Source organism: Diadema antillarum, unplaced genomic scaffold (genome assembly GCF_040938485.1).
Source record: "Diadema antillarum isolate AM-2024a unplaced genomic scaffold, OU_Dant_1.0 scf00000074, whole genome shotgun sequence".
NCBI classification, from domain to species: domain Eukaryota; kingdom Metazoa; phylum Echinodermata; class Echinoidea; order Diadematoida; family Diadematidae; genus Diadema; species Diadema antillarum.
This window is the reverse complement of record NW_027270963.1, coordinates 672,618-690,595: the sequence shown is the minus strand read 5'-3', so window position 1 is coordinate 690,595 and position 17,978 is coordinate 672,618. Positions and strand designations below refer to the sequence as shown.

Genomic DNA, 17,978 nt, shown 5'->3' with positions numbered 1-17,978 from the left:
ACACAGTCAATTTTAGAGCAAGTGCAATTTCAGCGGACAACTTTCTCTGCCATCATCACCACCATCCCGTCTATTCTACTGCTGGAAGATTTACCACTCGAAGCATAATAACATTTGCAAGTGCATGGTTGCATGCATTTTACACTGCTATCGAAGAGTTCACTTCGCTTGTCGTAGTGCCTAGATTATTCTGAGGTAACAGTTCTCAATAACCACTGAACGGCGTCATGAGTGAGACCGACGTCGGCGAGCTGAACGACGTATCCCTCCAGGACTCGGTAGACCTGAGCCACCCAGAGTCCTGGTCCACTTACTCATTTTCTTCGTACTTTCAACAATATGACTGGAACATCGACCATGAGGATCGTTCAATCCTCAACAAGATAGCCTTCTTCGTCTTCCTGGCCCTGATTGTCGTCGGCGCCTTGTGCAATGGGGTCCACCTCTACAGCATCGTCGCATTCGAACGGGCTCGCCGTCTCGTCGAAAATGTCTTCATTGGAAATCTTCTCATCGCCGATTTGCTGTACCTATCTACGGCGGGAATTGCCAATCTGATGGTGTGCGGATATTTCGCCTTTGTATCTCATCACGTCTTACCGATGTACATTATTCATTGTTTCAAGACTTTGGAGGTCTTTAATACGGTAAGAGAAAGCATGTGCGTGTAACGATGCACATAATCATATAGGTGTGTGGCGATTGTGGTAATAATGTATGGCGTCCTGACAATTACTGTCCCCTACCTGTCTTTTTTAACATTTTTCCTTAATCGTCCTCATGATTATGGTAATCATGATAATGTGTGAGGAAATCAACCCTGACAGATACATAAATAATGATTTAATCACCACTCACTATGTGCTGAAGAGGTCGTGCCGTTCAATGCTATTGTTTGGAAGCTCTTCACTTGGTATTCCGTGCATTGGACAAAATTCCCGCCTGACTCGTTGACTCATCACTGTATTATCATTATTATTATCATTATTGCTTTTATTATGATTGTGATTATTATCATCATTGTTCTCATCCTTCTTTTATTGCTATAGGCTTGTGTCATTATTATCACTGTCGTTGTCATTATGTAATGTGGAAGTATTGATCACGGGACGGCGGCGTCTTTCTGCTCGTTGGAAACGCGGGAAATTAGTGAGTTTTAGTGGGATCGAAATGATATTATGTATTAAAGGTATAATAGTCCATTTCCTAGAAGCAAATTATGCCGCGTACAAGGGGTGCGGAACGTATTTTGTGTGTGTATGTGCGTATGGGGGGGGGGGGGGGGGGTCAAGGCACAATGGTAGGCCTACATAGCCCGTCTCTTTCCAGCCCCCCCCCCCCCCCCCCCCCTCCATTCCGCGGTCCCTCCTTTGCAATATTCGGGAATCTCGGACGGGAATACTATCGTTTCAATAGTTTATCTGTGATATGTTCATTGATTAACCTCCTTGATAACAAATTTACAGACACCCAACGTCCATGCCATGCTATTATTGTCTTTGAATTTCAGGTGGTCCTTTACCAGATTGGTGGCATGATTACAGTCCTGGCCGTTGACTATTACATTGTCGTCACCCACCCGATTACTGCCAGAAAATGGAGAAGTCCGCGGAATGCTTTCGTGCTTTGCGTTATACTGTGGATAGGTGAGGATTTTTTTTAATCAAAAGGCAACATAATAGCACTGAAACTGAAAATTGATAGAAAACAAACATTTCAAGCAAAATCTAGATGCAAATACTTCGAAATCCACGTCGTAAAAAAATGCATATACAACGTAAAAATGATATATAGACTGTCTCTACGCCTTGCTGATATAAGTGTTACGATTTTCTTCATTTTCATTCAGGTACTCTTAACTTAAAGCTGCTTTCTATTAAAAAAAGAAGAAGAATGTAAACTGTAGTATTATGTTCGCATTGTCCTATTCATACAGGATAGGCCCCCTACTGATAATTCTGGAATGATTTCCATGAAAACATTCAGTTCCTTTCTTTTATCTATATACAGAGTCATTACAATACTTATTCCCATTATGAATTCTCGTCCTCCATTTTGTAATCCTGATGTGTAGCTATGAGCAGTGATTATTACTACCTGCATATCACAAAGTATATATTGCACCGATTATACACAGCACAGGAAGTATAGTCTGCTTTTTCCGATTTGAACAAACACTGTTTTGATATGGTGACCTGCTCTACAGGCCTATACGTTATCGGTTTTGATTTGACTTTGTTTTCATTTCAGGGGGAGAAGTGGAGGGCGAGGAGAGTCTGGACGATTACCCCAGACCCTCCCCCTGATCCTAACCCTGATCCCAATCCTTTACGTAATCCTAACCCTAAGAACTCAAACTCTAACCCTAAACCTCACCCTAACCCTAATCTTTACTCTAACCCTATAACCGGTATTCAGCCGGGGAGGGGTGGTAATTGTCGGGGGGGGGGGGTTACTTGTCCTGTTACACTTTTCCCCATCCCTAACCTTTAGAAATGAGTGTCATGCATTATTTTGATTTATCCGTGTGTTTTATATTCAGATTTTTCAATTCCTTTCTTTCATATACATCCATACGGCAGCCGGTGTAGTTGTGGCAGTAGCAGACGGTCTTACATTTCTGGCTGAGCACCCAACGATCCATATCGTCATGCTGATTAAGGATTCGCTAATCGTTATCTTTCTCTACCTGGGGCCGGTCACCTTGACGACAACGCTGCATATTTGCGTCTGCCGGACACTGTGGAGCGCGCGGAGGGCTACGGGCCAGACGCGCCAGCAGCATTCCAATAGATTCGCGCAGATGACAGAGGCAGACGGAAGTGCGCCCGGTGCGCTCGTCCGCGCGCAGGAAATGCCAAACACGACAGCTCTCTTCGTTTCCTTCTTGATCTGCTGGGCCATCTATAACACCACCATTCTGGTGATTGTCTTTATCTTTGCTCTGAAAGGGTTCGACCATCCCATCTACGAGAATAATAAGGACGAGATCCTCATGGTTTTTGCTGATATGGCCGTACATTTCAACGTGGCACTAAACCCGCTGTTTTACGCAGCGTTCAACCCAAAAGCATGGCGACACATTTCGCAGACTGTGTACGTCATACTCAAATGCAATGGACGTCCATTTGAAGACCAGGCACCCTTGTCTGATGAGGAAGAAAAAGCATAAAAAACCAGTCTTCACGTCGATGGCAATCACGACGTATCCAGAGACTGCAAATGTAATACACGACGGTTATATAACTGGAAACTGATTACTTAGTTGTAGATACATGTATTACATTTCAGACATGCGGACCGCCTCTCTGATTATTTCCAATCTACACGTAACTTTTAACACAGCTACCAGGGGCGGATCCAGGAATTCTGTTAAGGGGGGGGGGGGGGGGCAACTAATATTTCTGGCGCCACTTCCGGGTTTCATTTCATTTTTTTCTTTTTATTTCTTTTGTTTTTAACAATGATTAAAGGGGGCGTGCGCCTCTTGCGCCCCCTGTGGATCCGACACTGGCTACAGTGTTTTGTTATACCCCGGACATCTCATTTTCTTTTCTTTTTATGATGCAATGTAAGCCCATTTAAATAATGATTATAATTATGATCGTAACTGATGTACTTTGACATTTTCTTGACATCGACGCAATTTCGTAATACATTATCATGTTTCATCATCTTGAGAAGACAAAGAAAAGAAATCGTGCTCGAATGAAGTCACTGCCACAGACTCAGCAGAAATGGGTGCTACAGTGCACCCCCGTTATAACGAACACGCCCCAACGAAATTCCGGTTACAACAAAGTCAAAATTCAGGACGCAATATTGTCCACTCTATCTTCATTGTTTATCTGTTCGGTTAAAACGAAATTTCGATAATATAGCGAAAGAAAACTGAGGGGTCCCGAAGACTTTCGTTATAACGGGAGTCCACGTTTATACATGTATTGTGCAATATGCAATGTATAGGCTTCTACGTACGTGAATCACTTCATAACTTGCCATTATATATACAAAGTATTGGAATTTTCTTTTTTTTTTTCCTTCTTCTTCTTTTTAAACGCAATTAAGCCCCAGTCTATACAAAACCCTATATATAATTAAACCTGACTGGTCACTGTTGTGAAGTTACTCAGCCAGGAATAACATTGTTCATGCTTTCACAGTAGAAAAATGAATTTTCGTGATTGTGTGTGTGTACCCCGATCAATGGAAAATTGTGAGATGATGACATTATAGTTCATTTTTTTCATCATTTATCAAATGTTTCAAAACTTACACAAACAGCGAAACTTCAGAATTTCATTTAAACTTCCCTGGTTTTCATCCCATTTCGATCAATTAATTTTCGCTTTCGTGCTTACATTTTTTTTTCTCTTCAGACAATCTTGAAAGTGGTCCGAATTTTCCCCTTGTAATTACCCATGCATAATCAGCAACTTACATTCAAGGAAATCATGAAAATGTTAATAGATATGAAGTTTCGTTACTTTCCTAGTTTTTATCTGATTTTGATCAAATCTACATTGCTGTGCTTTTAAAATTTTGCTCTTTCATTTCAGCTTAACTTTTAACTGGTTCGGAATTCTCTTTTAGGAACAATTTGTGTATTTATAGTACATGTATTCTCTTCTCTCTTTTTTTTCATTTCTTTTGGAAACCAGAAATGATACAGTAGATATGACAGTGATGGTGACAACGCAGAAAATAGTTTTGAAGATCGAGAAATCCACTGCATTCTTTCAAACTGGACGCTATAGGCACTGTGTGAAGATTATCACCTGGGCCTTTTCAGCACTTATGGTTTCTTTTGGCACTGTAACAACGCAAGGAATCAGTATCTCGTATCACAATTATTGTACACGATGTTGTAAGGGTGCGCTCATAATAAATGCTAAAATTCTGTTCGGTTTCTTATGTAAAGCCACAATTTCAGTGCTTTTGAATTCATTTTGAGGTATATTGTGCAGTTGATGAAGAAAGTGTGTGGCTTTTTTTTTTTTTTTTTTTTGATAGAGAACGCTTTTTCAACGCCTATTCGTGTAAAAACCAACAGAAAACTCATTTACAAATCAACTGTCATCCTTCAAGAAGACGATACCTTTCCAATGCCTCTTCATACAAAAAAAACACAAACCAGTGATTATTAAGTAAAAACAGAATTTGTCGAATAATGCAGTGCAGCTATAACTATACTCCCTTAACATCAGATAAAGCAAATAATAGAGTAAGTTTTTTCGTCATGAAATTGATAAGCACAGTCAGGGTCTCGAGGCCTCGTGCCCTATTTTGAGACTGAATGGCGAGGCATGGGGTGAACGCACAATGCTGCCTCGCCCTAATTATATCCCATAATTCAGCAATGCCATATGACGGTCATACCATGCAGGTTCAAGAGATGGAGTCACTTCTTCTTCTTGCTTATGAGGCAGCAGCAGCTAAATAATGTCCCTTTTATTGTGTAGCCAAGTTACAGTCTGTGGAGTAGGGTGTGTCAGGTTCATGTTGTCAGGAGGGCGGAGATCAGGGCACTCACTCAAGATGTGTTGAGCAGTCTGTTCCACAGATGGTGCACCACACTGGCAAGCTGCTGACGGGCGTAGTCCCCAACGGTGCATGGCTGCATTGAAACGCCCAACTCCCGTTCGAATCCGAGTTAGAGACACCCACTCGCTCCTTGGGAGGTTTGCTCCTGGGGGACAGATGTATTGTGCGTGACAACGAGTTGGGCAGGTCGTTGGGTGTCTTCCCAGCTTGTTCTCCATGTCTGGCAGATGTTGAAGTCTGATCCTCTCAGCGTTGCTGCATGGCGGGAGAAAGGGCGGCGAGACTTCAGTCGCTGATGCCGCTGACCCAGAGTTACAGAGCCCTCAACTACGTCGTGGAGGAGGTCGTCCGGGTTGCTGGAGGCCTTGGTGACCAGCCTATGTGTGTGATGTTCTCGGCACATGGGGGCAGGAGCGATGCCTGAGAGAACAGGTAGGAATTCTGTTGGTGTAGGCCGGAGACACCCTGTAATTAATCTCATGATGTCATTCAGAACTGAGTCAAGTTTCTTGGTGTGAGAGCTCCTACACCATGCAGGGGAGGCGTATTCCCCGGCACTGTATACCAGTGCTAGCGCACTAGTGCGGAGAGTGGTTGCACTGGCACCCCATTTTGAGCCTGCAAGTCGATGAAGGAGGTTGTTCCTTGAAGACACTTTTGCACTTATGGCTTGAGTTGTTCCTTGTAGGTCAGCTGCCTATCCAACTTCAGTCCAAGGTAGGTTGGTGTAGCATTGTATGGAAGAGGTGTTCCATCAAGAATGACACTGAGTTGCCGATTAGCCTCCTTGGTGTTCAGGTGGAAGGCTGTTACCGTTGTCTTGGACATGCTAATCTTGAGTCTCCAGATCCTGAAGTACTTCGCGATTTGCGACATATCTGCAGTGAGGGTATTCTCTACATTTGACCAGGCTCTGTCAGAGCGAAGAAGGGCAGGGTCATCTGCATAGGATACTGTCGTGAGGTTGTGAAGGGGATGTCACTGATGTATATGTTGAAGAGCAAGGGGGACAGTACAGAGCCTTGAGGAACTCCATTCCGCAGTTGGCGTGGTCTGCTGGACTGTCCATCACTAGTCTTCAGAACGAACCTCCTGTTGGCTAGAATGTTGCAGAGGAACCTCACCATGTGGCGATCAGGGATGGAGATGGAGTCACAGCAGGCTTAGTCACTTTAAACCCATGTTCGATGCCGCCACTCAAGAATAATTCAAGCATGTGCCAAACTGGATATGCCACACAGATACAATGTAGGAAGACAATAGATTAATGCCTCACTACGTAATGATCAGCCTCTCTTTAATGAAGATGATGTCAATGACGCGGGGATGTGCAAACATAAATTGCACTAAGACTGATGAAGTGAAAATAAGATTAGTCCACCGGACATGTCTGAACATTAATGTGACATATATCTTATATTCAGAAAGAACTATACTAGTAGATTCAATTCAATTCAATTCAATTCAATTCAATTCAAACTTTATTTCATTTTTCGAAAAGAACATAAACATTTCACTTTCATTGGTAACAGAGAATAAGGTTACATATATATAATCAAAACAAAGTAAAATTGAAAAGGAACATAATTGTGGAACCTTGGGGTAACAAATAATGTTGTAATGAAAATTGACTGAAGTGATATAGACGATATAGCATTACACAAAATATCGAAAAATGGAGGGACCCACTAAAAAGGCAATGCTTGTAGAATGTGGGCCCCTCAGGTACAGAATGTCAATAGAAAATGAACTGATGCAAAAAGGGGAAAAAAGATTACATCATATCAGTCTGAATTTGTTGTCCCCTGTATACTGTAATTCCATCCACGCAATATGCAGGGTGCTTTTGCAAAGCATGTGTGCTTATCCTAATTAATATGGACGTATTGCCTTGTGCTGATTGAAGAGTTTCGTGAATTGGATTGATCGTCTGTTGAGTGACTAGAGTGTATTTTGACAATGTGAATTTTACGGAGACAACAGCCGGGCATTTCTGAATTTGTGAACGGTGCCGTAATAAACCATTCTTTTTTTAATAAAGTTTTTGCTATAGTAATTCGATTGTTCTGATAAGCTGTCTTACACACAAAAGAGTCCCTAACGTCTAAGAAAGGAGATGTATTAAAGTCAAAGAAACCAACATTCTATACACATGCGTTTCATCAGGGAGGTGGAAAGAGACTTCCCACCTCCCTGGTTTCATCCATGATATTCAACATGTTCGGGGTGAAGATGATAGCAACTCTTTACTGCTGCTATACCAGAAATGTTAGAGTAGTACAAACACAATTTATAGCTTTTTAGCCAAAGTCGATCCTGAACTTATATTCCGAGGACGTATTTTACTGGTGCGTTCAAGAGCGTATACAAAATCTGATCAATAAAGTGCTTCCTCATTTTATAAGATGCTGTTAAATCATTTCATTCGTGCAAATGTCTGGTTATTATAACCATCCATGACTGACCGTGTTGGCAGGAAAAAAGTTTTCCTCTATACCCGAATCGACTCACTATAATGAACCTATTTGACTCATGCATAGTATACTCAGTGCGTTCACTTATACACTGCACTTTTATTTGGACTGGTCCTTGGTTATGCAAAAACTTGTATTGCAACATCAGAGACGCTATAAGTTGCCATTTTAATGTCTTCTCTAACCACAGACTGCATTTACAATTCTCAATTCGTAGGCCTGCAATGAATAAATTTCAGGGGGAATTCCACGCGCTTTTGTGGTTGTGCGTGTATGTGTGATGATGGCATTGTGTGTGTGTGTGTGGGGGGGGGGGGGGGGTGAAGTGCTTGTCTGCACGTAGCTGTTTGAGTGCTTTTTTGTTTGAGTGCTATTATGATTACCGGTATAATGCTTTACAAAGATATTTATAAAAGTCATAAACAAATTTAGTTTTCGTCGTGCAGCATCAGTTTCCATTCTGTTGAGTTAGTAATTAGAAAAACACTGACTTGAACGTTTGGACTGTTTTGAAGGTACTATGTACAAATGGGTAATTCCACGGCACGGATGCCCAAACATAATGATGTGTATTTGTTTTATAGATTTTTTTTTCCGGGGGTCGCAACGAACTGTGCAAATCCTTATTGTACCTCCTCATTTCGCTCCTATAGAACGCTTGTTAGTCTTGTGGCTAATTTCCTTCATTTCAATTTTGGCACTCTTTGTTTTCAAAAAAATATTCTTTCCTCTGGGCTTCAAAAACTATTTCAAATCACGGCTTCTCAATTTTATCCAGGTGATAGTTTATTGTTACGTCTGCAATCATCACTCACCATGGCCCTGTCATATAAGAGTTTAGATCAAATGCAATATAAGTCTGTGACTACTCAATTCTGATTGGCTGATTTCTGACTTATGTTTGATTGCATCTTTTTATGCGACAGGGCCCAGGGTCAATAAACAGCCTGCTACTATTCAATCCTTTATCATATTGGTTATATGTAATATGGAATTAGATTACACTGAAAGAAGGCCCACTATAGTTTTTAGGACCACGGATATTTTCTTATTGGGAAAGTTAATGAAATTTGTGATTTTGTATAAAACGAAATCGGAAAAAAAAGAAGTGCAGAACATCGACCGATCATTAGCTCGTCCGGAGTATGAAGGTTCCATGAAATAATGTCCGATATGTAAATGCAGGCGTTTATATAATATTATATTTATAGAATCGATATAAATGTTATAATGTTTGTTAGTGTTAAATATTATTGTTGATATTGGCGCATTAATCTCTCGAATGTTATTTGTATTGTATGTTCTTGAAATTGTGATTTGTAGTTTTCGATATATGCCTGCAATTATCTAAAGGGATAATTGACCTGGTTGTGTATAAACATTTTTTGAATAAAGAAATGATTCAGTCAAAAATTATCTACACTCTCGTTACATGTGGCATCGATCGCATCTCCATCAAAATAGATTTTGGTCACATGGACTCTCTCAACCAATCATTCGATTGGAATCTACTTCCTCTTTTTAAACGTGAATAAACTCAAACAACAACGTTGACGATTTTGCCGCCCTCTACTGACGTGTGTATGTACTGGGTGCATGGTGCATGCGCGTTGCGATGCCGTGAGTTATCTTTGCTGCTGTTGTGTGTGGTTTTTTTACATGAACGGTTAAGTTCCGGGGTACATCGGTTACGACGAAGAGCGCTAACGCAACGTACATGTATGTATGCAGATAGCTAGCTGGCACATCGTAATTCTAATCTTAGAGTATTCAAATTAAACACACGCAGAAGGATAACAGCACCGTAGTGTCGTCCTACCGTCCCACGGAAAACCAGCATTCCCTACCAAGTAAAAGTATTTAATTTAACGTTTTGTGGTTCCATGTTGAAAGCGGAGATTGAATGTTTTGTCTGCTGGCTGTGCTGTGATAACGTTACATCCGAATTTGAAGTTTTGTAATCTCAGAGTCAGACGCTTTCCTGACTCGGCGTCATTGCTTAAGCAGACAGTTAAGTTGTCACCTCAAAATGAGACCCGACAAACACAAGGCGAAAAAAAGCGCCAATTACCGAAAAGGACAACATGGACGCGCTAGAAAATCATCGAAGGAGAAACAAGAAGACAACCTTAGCAAGCCAGCGCTAAGTGATGACCGTCATCAGTCACAAGTGCATAGCAAGGATGTGTCACGAAATCCAATCATCTCTCATCATATGGTTACCAGTACCAGTGGCAGTAATAAAAATAGATCTGGTCCATCAACGTATATCGCTGAAGACCTGTCGTCGTCGGTTAAGGTTCGTACAATCTACCTTAATACTTAGCATTGCTTAGCACTCAAATATGTAATAGAGATTCTAACGTTAAGAGGTGCATGCCTCAGTTTGTAAAGTAGAAATCTAACATTAATGGCATGCATCTTTAACGTTATGGGTTATGTTTTGAAAGATCAAGTGCATTGACTATTCAGAATTATTATTGGTATAATTTTTGTGTCGTAACTTTCATGCATGGATAAACAGGAGGTCCGTACGGGAACCTGGTGGCCTGTGTACTGTAAAAGTGGATATTTTCGCGCGACTTATTTTTCGCGCTTTGCCGGGTGAAAAGAGTTTCGCATGTTTTTAATTCCGCGGAATCAAGACACCAAGTACACGAACATACGGCAAGCAAAAATATTCACGTTCTTTTATTTTTGTGCTGGCTTCTGGTTGCGCGAAATGCGCAAAAATTTCAACACCGCGAAAATTTCCACTTTTACAGTATATTATTATTAAGATAAGTCTATGGGCATTTCAGAATTCAGTATGGAATAGGTTAATAAGAGAGTGCATAAATTGATTTGTGCAAGAGTACTGTAAAAGTGGAAATGTTCGCGGTGTTGAAATTTTCACGCATTTCGCGCATCCAGAAACTAGCGCGAAAATAAAAACACGCGAATATTTTTGCTTGCCATATAATCCTGTGCGTGATGTCATGATTCCGCGGATTTAAAAACACGCGAAACTCTTCTCACCCGGCCTAGCGCGAAAAATTACTCGCGCGAAAATATCCACTTTTACAGTATTACTTTTGAGAGAGAATGAATTGAATGTACACACATAACCTCTCGGGGAAATACAATGCTTGCAATCATTTAATCTGTTTTGTGTGATAGAAATACTCAAAGCGCAAGATTGAATCCAACTGGCTGCGATATGACGTCCCCATCGAAGACTTGGAGGAGAGAGAGGCATTGAACACAAAACCCAGAGGACTTGATTTTCAGTCTCTGATCACGCAGACAGGTTAGTATGATCAGTTGAAATGAGACATTCTAACAATCGCAAGGATTTTAGACTGATGAGATCTCATGCTCACTTTGATTCCATCCTGTGGTCCTTGTCTTGTACTCACATAATGTTTTTGCCCTTGGCACAGATGTTTCCAGGATAAACCTTATGTACATACACGTACATACACCATTTGACTAGTAGTGGCCAGTGTTGAGGCATGTACAGTGAGCATGACCATTACGCTCTAGAGTTCCATTCCTTTAAATTTGATAAAAAGAATGAAAAATGATATAATTCTGCCGTAATCCGATTTAACCAAATGACAATGTGTAGCATATCAATAGATTTGACGTAAAAATGTATGTTGGTTCTTTCATAATTTATTCAACAAATATCTGTGTATCATGGGAGTGTAAAAGGTGTGATAATGTTCTGATATATCCACTATGAATAACTCCTTTATGATGTGCATCTATGCAGTCCTGTTTACAATGTAAGTGTAGTTTACAGAAACTGGAATAGTGATCCTTTGTGGTTATGCCAGTATGGATTGTTTGTTAGAGGTTGTAATGATACCTTTTCTGTGGTGAACATTTCTAATTTCTGCTTTCTAGTTTTGATAATAATATTTCACAGAGAAACAAGTTGTTCTCATTATCTTTTATTTTTTATCGTGTGTTGGACGTTATCTTGCTCTGAAAAGTTAATCCATCGCACATGTCTTCACATATTTCTTTTCTATCTTCTGCTTTACACAGTTGGTGCTGCAGAACAGTTCCATTTTAAAGACGACACCTTTGATCTTCAAGATGATGAGATCCAGGTACATGAGATTCTTATATCATATTTTAAATTAGTACTGTGTGTGATATTTATATTACAAAAACTTCCATTACATATATTTTTTCTTCCTGTTTCTCAATTTCAGTGAGAGATGCTGCAAATATCTGCCCTGATTTAAAAAAAAAAAAAATCACATTTACATACAGGAGGATAGTGGGCTTAAGAAAGAAGAAAATTTACTGCAGGGGTGAAACACATTGTTGATGATATGGTTAGAAATCATCAGACTGAGCAATTGTACAAATTTGGACAACTTATGAGACTTCCTGAAAACACAAAGATATGCTCCAGATTTCTCATTGTTGTGCAATGATGAGTTGTTACTGGTATGTTTGCACCATGGCTAGAGGTGTTCCATGTTTTCAGATTCGTATGACTAGGTGATTTGGTATTAGCAATGTGCAGCTGAGCCTGTCTTTGCCATTTGTCACCTTCTCAAGCTAGACCCTCTCTCAAAGAACAAGCCCAAATGCAGAGAACACCAGAGGCTGGCAAATAACCTGTGACCCGCAGCATCGTATCCAGCTAATTTGGAGGGAAGCTGCATGCAAAAGTGGCACACTGTTATTCAAGGAACTGTGATCAGCAAGTGAGGAAACGTTGTCATTGAGTAGTTCATCCAGCCATCCATCTGTCAGCTACACCTTTGATTGGAGACATTGCCTCCATGCAGTGTCTCTAGAATGGGATGCAGATATACCAGTGGCTAGCAACATGGAGCAACATCAAAGTTTTACCATCTTTTGCTGTAAAGAAAGAAAGAAAAAGGTTCTACCATTTCCGTAAGCACTCTGGAGTTCATACTGCAACCAGCCTTACCACTGGTCAGGGAATGATGTGAAGCACCTAACAAGTACTACACATACATCATCTAGAGGAGAAGAGCATGTTGGCAGCAGGGGACTCCCCGAGAAGTGAATCACCACCCCACTCCAGACAAGGGAAATTAATAAAGAAAAATTGAGAGTATCTGGACAATGTTCTGTGACCATGCAGTCAAAAGAATTATTTATGATCTGCCCCGAGAAATAGTTAAGGAGCTGAGTATTCAGCAAACATATTATGATATATATACGTGGTTCCTTGTTTTCGTTATATATTGTATTTGTTCGGTTATAACGAAATTTCGTTATAACGAAAGGAAATTGCCGGTCCCGAGCATTTCGTTATAACGGGAGTGCACTGTAGTATGATATCCCCTGTCTGGCCATAGTTTCAAATGCCTTTCCATGGTCCCTTTCCCTTTTCAATTCTGCTTATTTCATTTTGAAATGCTAATAATGTATGATCTCCCTGTCAGTAGGTATGCCCCAAAACTCGTTAATTGTATCCACAGGTAGGTGTAACGGAGGATACTTTCTGCAAACATTATGCCTGATAAAATGTAGATGCTATGTGTCATGTATCCATAGTGATTGGTGTTATAACACATCTTGCTCTTTTCCTGTGTTTGCAGACTGAAATGGAGGCCATCAATAAGCTCTTTACAATCAACTTCAAAGAGGTTGCAGATTATCTCAAAGCAACTCCACTTCACAAACGACTTGACATACCTGAGAAGTACTTTGAGGTGAGTGGGCCATCAAATTCTTATTAATCATGAACTTATTGCGTACCATTTTGTGACAAGGTAACATACAATGTATGGGCTAATCCCACTGGAGCATAGTCATTTTAAAATGGATTACTGCGTGCAGTAAAGGCACTGCTTAGGAAGTAGCTCTCTATGAATTGCACAATAGCCGTCATTTATAAAAGTCACTTTGATAGACTTATTTCACATTGGAAGTGATTAAGCCTTTTCCCCTTTTTCATCTCAGCTTGATTGACGAGTTGGCAAAGTCTCTAACGCATAGCCAGCATTATACGATGATATGAACATCTGTGACTGCTTCATCTCTGAGTGAGATATACCAGTACATCTGTACATGTGTAAAACTTTGTTATACACAAAGAATACAAAGCTCATTGCTACTGTGTTAAACAAGCACACTTGTTTACACACAACACATGCATGTTTGAATGCACAAGCAAGTAAAGATGTGCAGGGATGGTGCTATTTATAGATGACAAGCAATCAGCTGATAAGTTGCTACCAGTATTAGCTGTGTATTTTGTAATTATACTTGAACAGTGGGATTGCACCACAAACGTGCAATAAAAGGGGGGGGGGGGGGGAATGGAAGTATATTGTGAATGGTATGCCTGCATATTTTGAATTTCTTTTTGTTATGCTTTAAATAAAGTCATGTTTATAAATTGTCTTCTGTGGTCCTAAGCAATAAGACATACAATGTAGTAAGGTAGCTCTTAGGGATGGATGGACATGGTCACAGTCCACCTCAGAAATCTAGAATGTCTTTGCGTAATCTCACGCCTAGCTGCTCTCTGACCTTTGCTTCTCTGAGGAGGCATCCTGAAAATATCCTCGTTTCCTGACAAGAAAATGTTTTCAGAAGCCTCCTTGATTTGAGATTTTTTAATTTTTTTTAAATTTTTGTATTTTAGGATTTGTAATTTAGTTTTGTTGTCATTTATTTATTTGTCATTTAACTGTAAATGACACTCGAGTACCTTCTTATTACACTTTGGAACCTCCCTGCCATTTAATCTGATAATGCATTGGTTAAAGACGATTTCATGTGAAGAGGTAAATGAGGTGACACCGCACATGTCAATCTCTCTGGATTTGGTGTTTTCTGCTGATTCTAAAGAAACATGATGCAAATGGTTTGATTTTGCATTTGATGTGCTCAGATACATTGTGGTATTTCTGTAAATGTTAAAGGTGCATAGTCTCTGTAGGAGATATGTTGTTAAACTATTTATGCACTTTCGTCTCTTCTCTCTTTGCAGAAAGATATGTTAGACAAAATTAATGCAGATGCAGATTATCATTCTGCGAGATTTAAGGAACAGTTGTCGCGAGAAAAGCGTGAGAAAGCAGCCAGAAGAGCAGCTGAACGCGATAAACACACTACACAGGAGAATTGTGATCAAGCAAATAGTGACTGCAGTGAACAGTTGGAGACAGTAAGTGTGGAACAATGCGCAGACAGGACTGCACAAAGTGACAGTGAATGCTATAAAATCAGAGATGAATTTCAACAACAGGAGAGAAGCATAGATAGTAGTTCGGCATCAGAGACTACTGCTGCCATAGTTGATTGTCGAAGGGATGTGGACTTAGAAAGTGGAAGGAGTAATAGACAAGGGACAGTTGTGTCTGATGCTGAAGAGATGTCTGAGGTACCTGCAGCATCAATAGCAAAGTCCAATATTACTGGTAAGAAGAGTGACTGGTATGGTGTGAACGCTCAAGGTACAGTGTACATGTATCTGTCAGGAACATGCCAATTAATACTACACCAAATAGAGTTCATGCTTTCGCTTACAAAGTACACCTATTGTATGTTTTTTCTTTTTCGCTTTTTCCCCTGTTGTGTTTCATGTGCTTGATATTTGAAATTTACACTTTAATGATGCTTTTCCGTAATGATTGGATTCATTCAATGTAAATTCAGAGAGCAATGTGACAGATGATTATAGTTTCATGGCTTTGAAATTGCATTTAAAAGTTGATGATGCCTGAAAAAATAAACGAGGAGTAAGTACAACCTAGGCCACTTTTGTCAAATTGTAGGACTGCCAGAATACTAACACAGGGTGGTCCACTTGAGCAGTATTTGGCAGTGATATGCTAAAATTTTCGCATGATTTGGAAATTTTGCCTTGTTTTTACTGCCATGCCAAAAATTGATGACATCAAGAAACTCGTAAATGCATCTCAAAACTTCATCAAAAATTTCACTAATCCTTGGATTCGAAGTTCATTTACTATTGTTAAAGTTATCTGTAACTAAGGTCAAGATAACTACACAGACCATATACAATTGTACCACTTTAGAACTAGAGATCTTCCAGAACCAAAGTTGCTAGGGGCATTGTGAAAGTATACTCATGCTTAGAATCTAGGCTTTTTTTCCATGAAACATTTCAGGATTTCAATTTGTGGATGAGAAATACTACAAGGTAAGTCAAATTGAAACAAGTATTAAATTGTGAAAAATTTATGCTCTGGTAATGACTAATGAAATGAGAATACAGTCAACCTTGCTTAAGTTGGCCTGGCATAAGTCGAATAATCACCTAAGTCGAAGGTCTTTTCAAGTCCTCTTCTCTTTATATTCTATTGATTTTAATCCCTCATAAGTCGAATTTTCTCTTAGTCGAAGCTATTTCTTCAATCCAAATAGATTTGACTTAGGCGAGGTTGACTGTGGATATGACATGGTTTTTATGTGGTCATGACATGTTACATGAAGCTTAATATTTTGCTGTTTTCCTCTATACAGAAGCATCTACTGAATTACCAGTGAGAACAGATGATGGAGACCCAGAAGACTGGCTTGCAGGGATTCTGGATGAATGAAGTCAAACACACATAGCATGTTGGAGTGTTTTGGGTAACATTAACTCCCCATTCTCTCCCCCAAAAAGAATAAAAATCAGGAAATAAAGACTTTCTCTCTCTCACTCTTAAACACATACAGGAATGCATATGGACTGGTGCAATTGCTTTATATATATTTTTTTCCAGTGGCAAGATGTCTCCACATTATAAAGATTTCACATTTTAGAGTGAAAAAAAAATGTGCTGTGCATGCATTATTCTTCTCTTTATTTGTCTTGAGATTATCCCCTGAAAAAGAGCAGTTAATGGTGATTAGTATTTCTCCAGTGCAGTGTATTTCTGACAGTTGAACCTCCAGCCTACAGCCACTTTGACCCCGTTTACAGTGCGAGGCTCGGCCGCGGCTTGGCCACAGCTCGGCCCAGCCCCGCTTCGGTGTAAACGCGCAAAAGGCCAAATGCGAGGCCCAAATTGGCCTCGCATTTGGCCTCGCTCTGGGGGTGGTCTCGGCCGCGGCCGAGCCGCGGCTGAGCCCGGCCTTTTCTCAGTGTAAAAGGAAACTGGGCCAAATGCGCGGCCAATTTTAGTCTGGCTTCCAAAGGTTTAAGGTGGTTTTGTCCTGCAAAGGATTTTTTCCTTCGGCAATGGCCTTTGCCCGTACAACGAAATTCAGTTGGCAAAGGGTCTGAAAACCAGACAATACCAAATTATGTTTGTTTACAAGCAGAGCGCCACTACGACAAAATATTGAAAGGTTTGAATCAAAAGCGCGGCCGAGCCCGGCAGTGTTAACGGACAAAATTGCGGGGCTTGGCCGCGGCTCGGCCGCGGCTCGGCCCAGCCCCGCACTGTAAACAGGGTCTTTGTTCTTATCCTCATGCATTTGATTGGATATTTAGGCCATTTTTTTTTCTCTACAGTCTTCTATTTACACTCCTTTTATCGAATTGTAGTTGCTGTCTATTTCATTGTACATGTATTTTCTTTCAATGCCTACAATTCTAGTACATGTATTTAAGTTCATATTATGTTTATGATTATACACTTATAATATTGTATCACAGCAAATATTCATTTCAAGCCACAGTGCTTGCAGAATGTTTTTGTTGTTCTGAAATGTGAATGTTGTTACATGGATATAGAAAAAAAAAATAGTTCTATAGATCTAATGTGAGCTGGTAAATGGCTATTCAGCAGCAGAAACCAGACATCCCTCTTACATTTTAGACCAGAATTATTGTTTAAGTACATTAGATTTTTTTTCAGTCTGATTTCAAGAGTAATTTTGTTTTGAAAGATGAACTGCTGTGTAGACTATTCTGATGAATATCAGTGTGGATGAGAATTATTTTGTTTATTTCCTTTTTTAAAAGAATGTTTTGCACATTTCTTAATTTTTTTTGTGTGTGTCTTTTTAACTGTTTGC

General features: G+C 40.0%; 2 protein-coding genes across 2 annotated transcripts; both read left to right on the top strand.

Annotated features, from left to right (window-relative positions):
* Positions 1-227: 227 nt before the first annotated feature.
* Positions 228-3,172, top strand: LOC139717340 (mu-type opioid receptor-like). Its single transcript, XM_071628845.1, has 3 exons — positions 228-560; positions 1,511-1,646; positions 2,583-3,172. Exons 1-3 carry the CDS (start codon positions 228-230, stop codon positions 3,170-3,172), a joined length of 1,059 nt encoding a protein of 352 aa, XP_071484946.1.
* Positions 3,173-9,766: 6,594 nt separating this feature from the next.
* Positions 9,767-16,644, top strand: LOC139717274 (uncharacterized). Its single transcript, XM_071628768.1, has 6 exons — positions 9,767-10,317; positions 11,178-11,307; positions 12,054-12,118; positions 13,595-13,708; positions 14,995-15,424; positions 16,494-16,644. Exons 1-6 carry the CDS (start codon positions 10,048-10,050, stop codon positions 16,568-16,570), a joined length of 1,086 nt encoding a protein of 361 aa, XP_071484869.1. The 5' UTR covers positions 9,767-10,047; the 3' UTR covers positions 16,571-16,644.
* Positions 16,645-17,978: the final 1,334 nt, after the last annotated feature.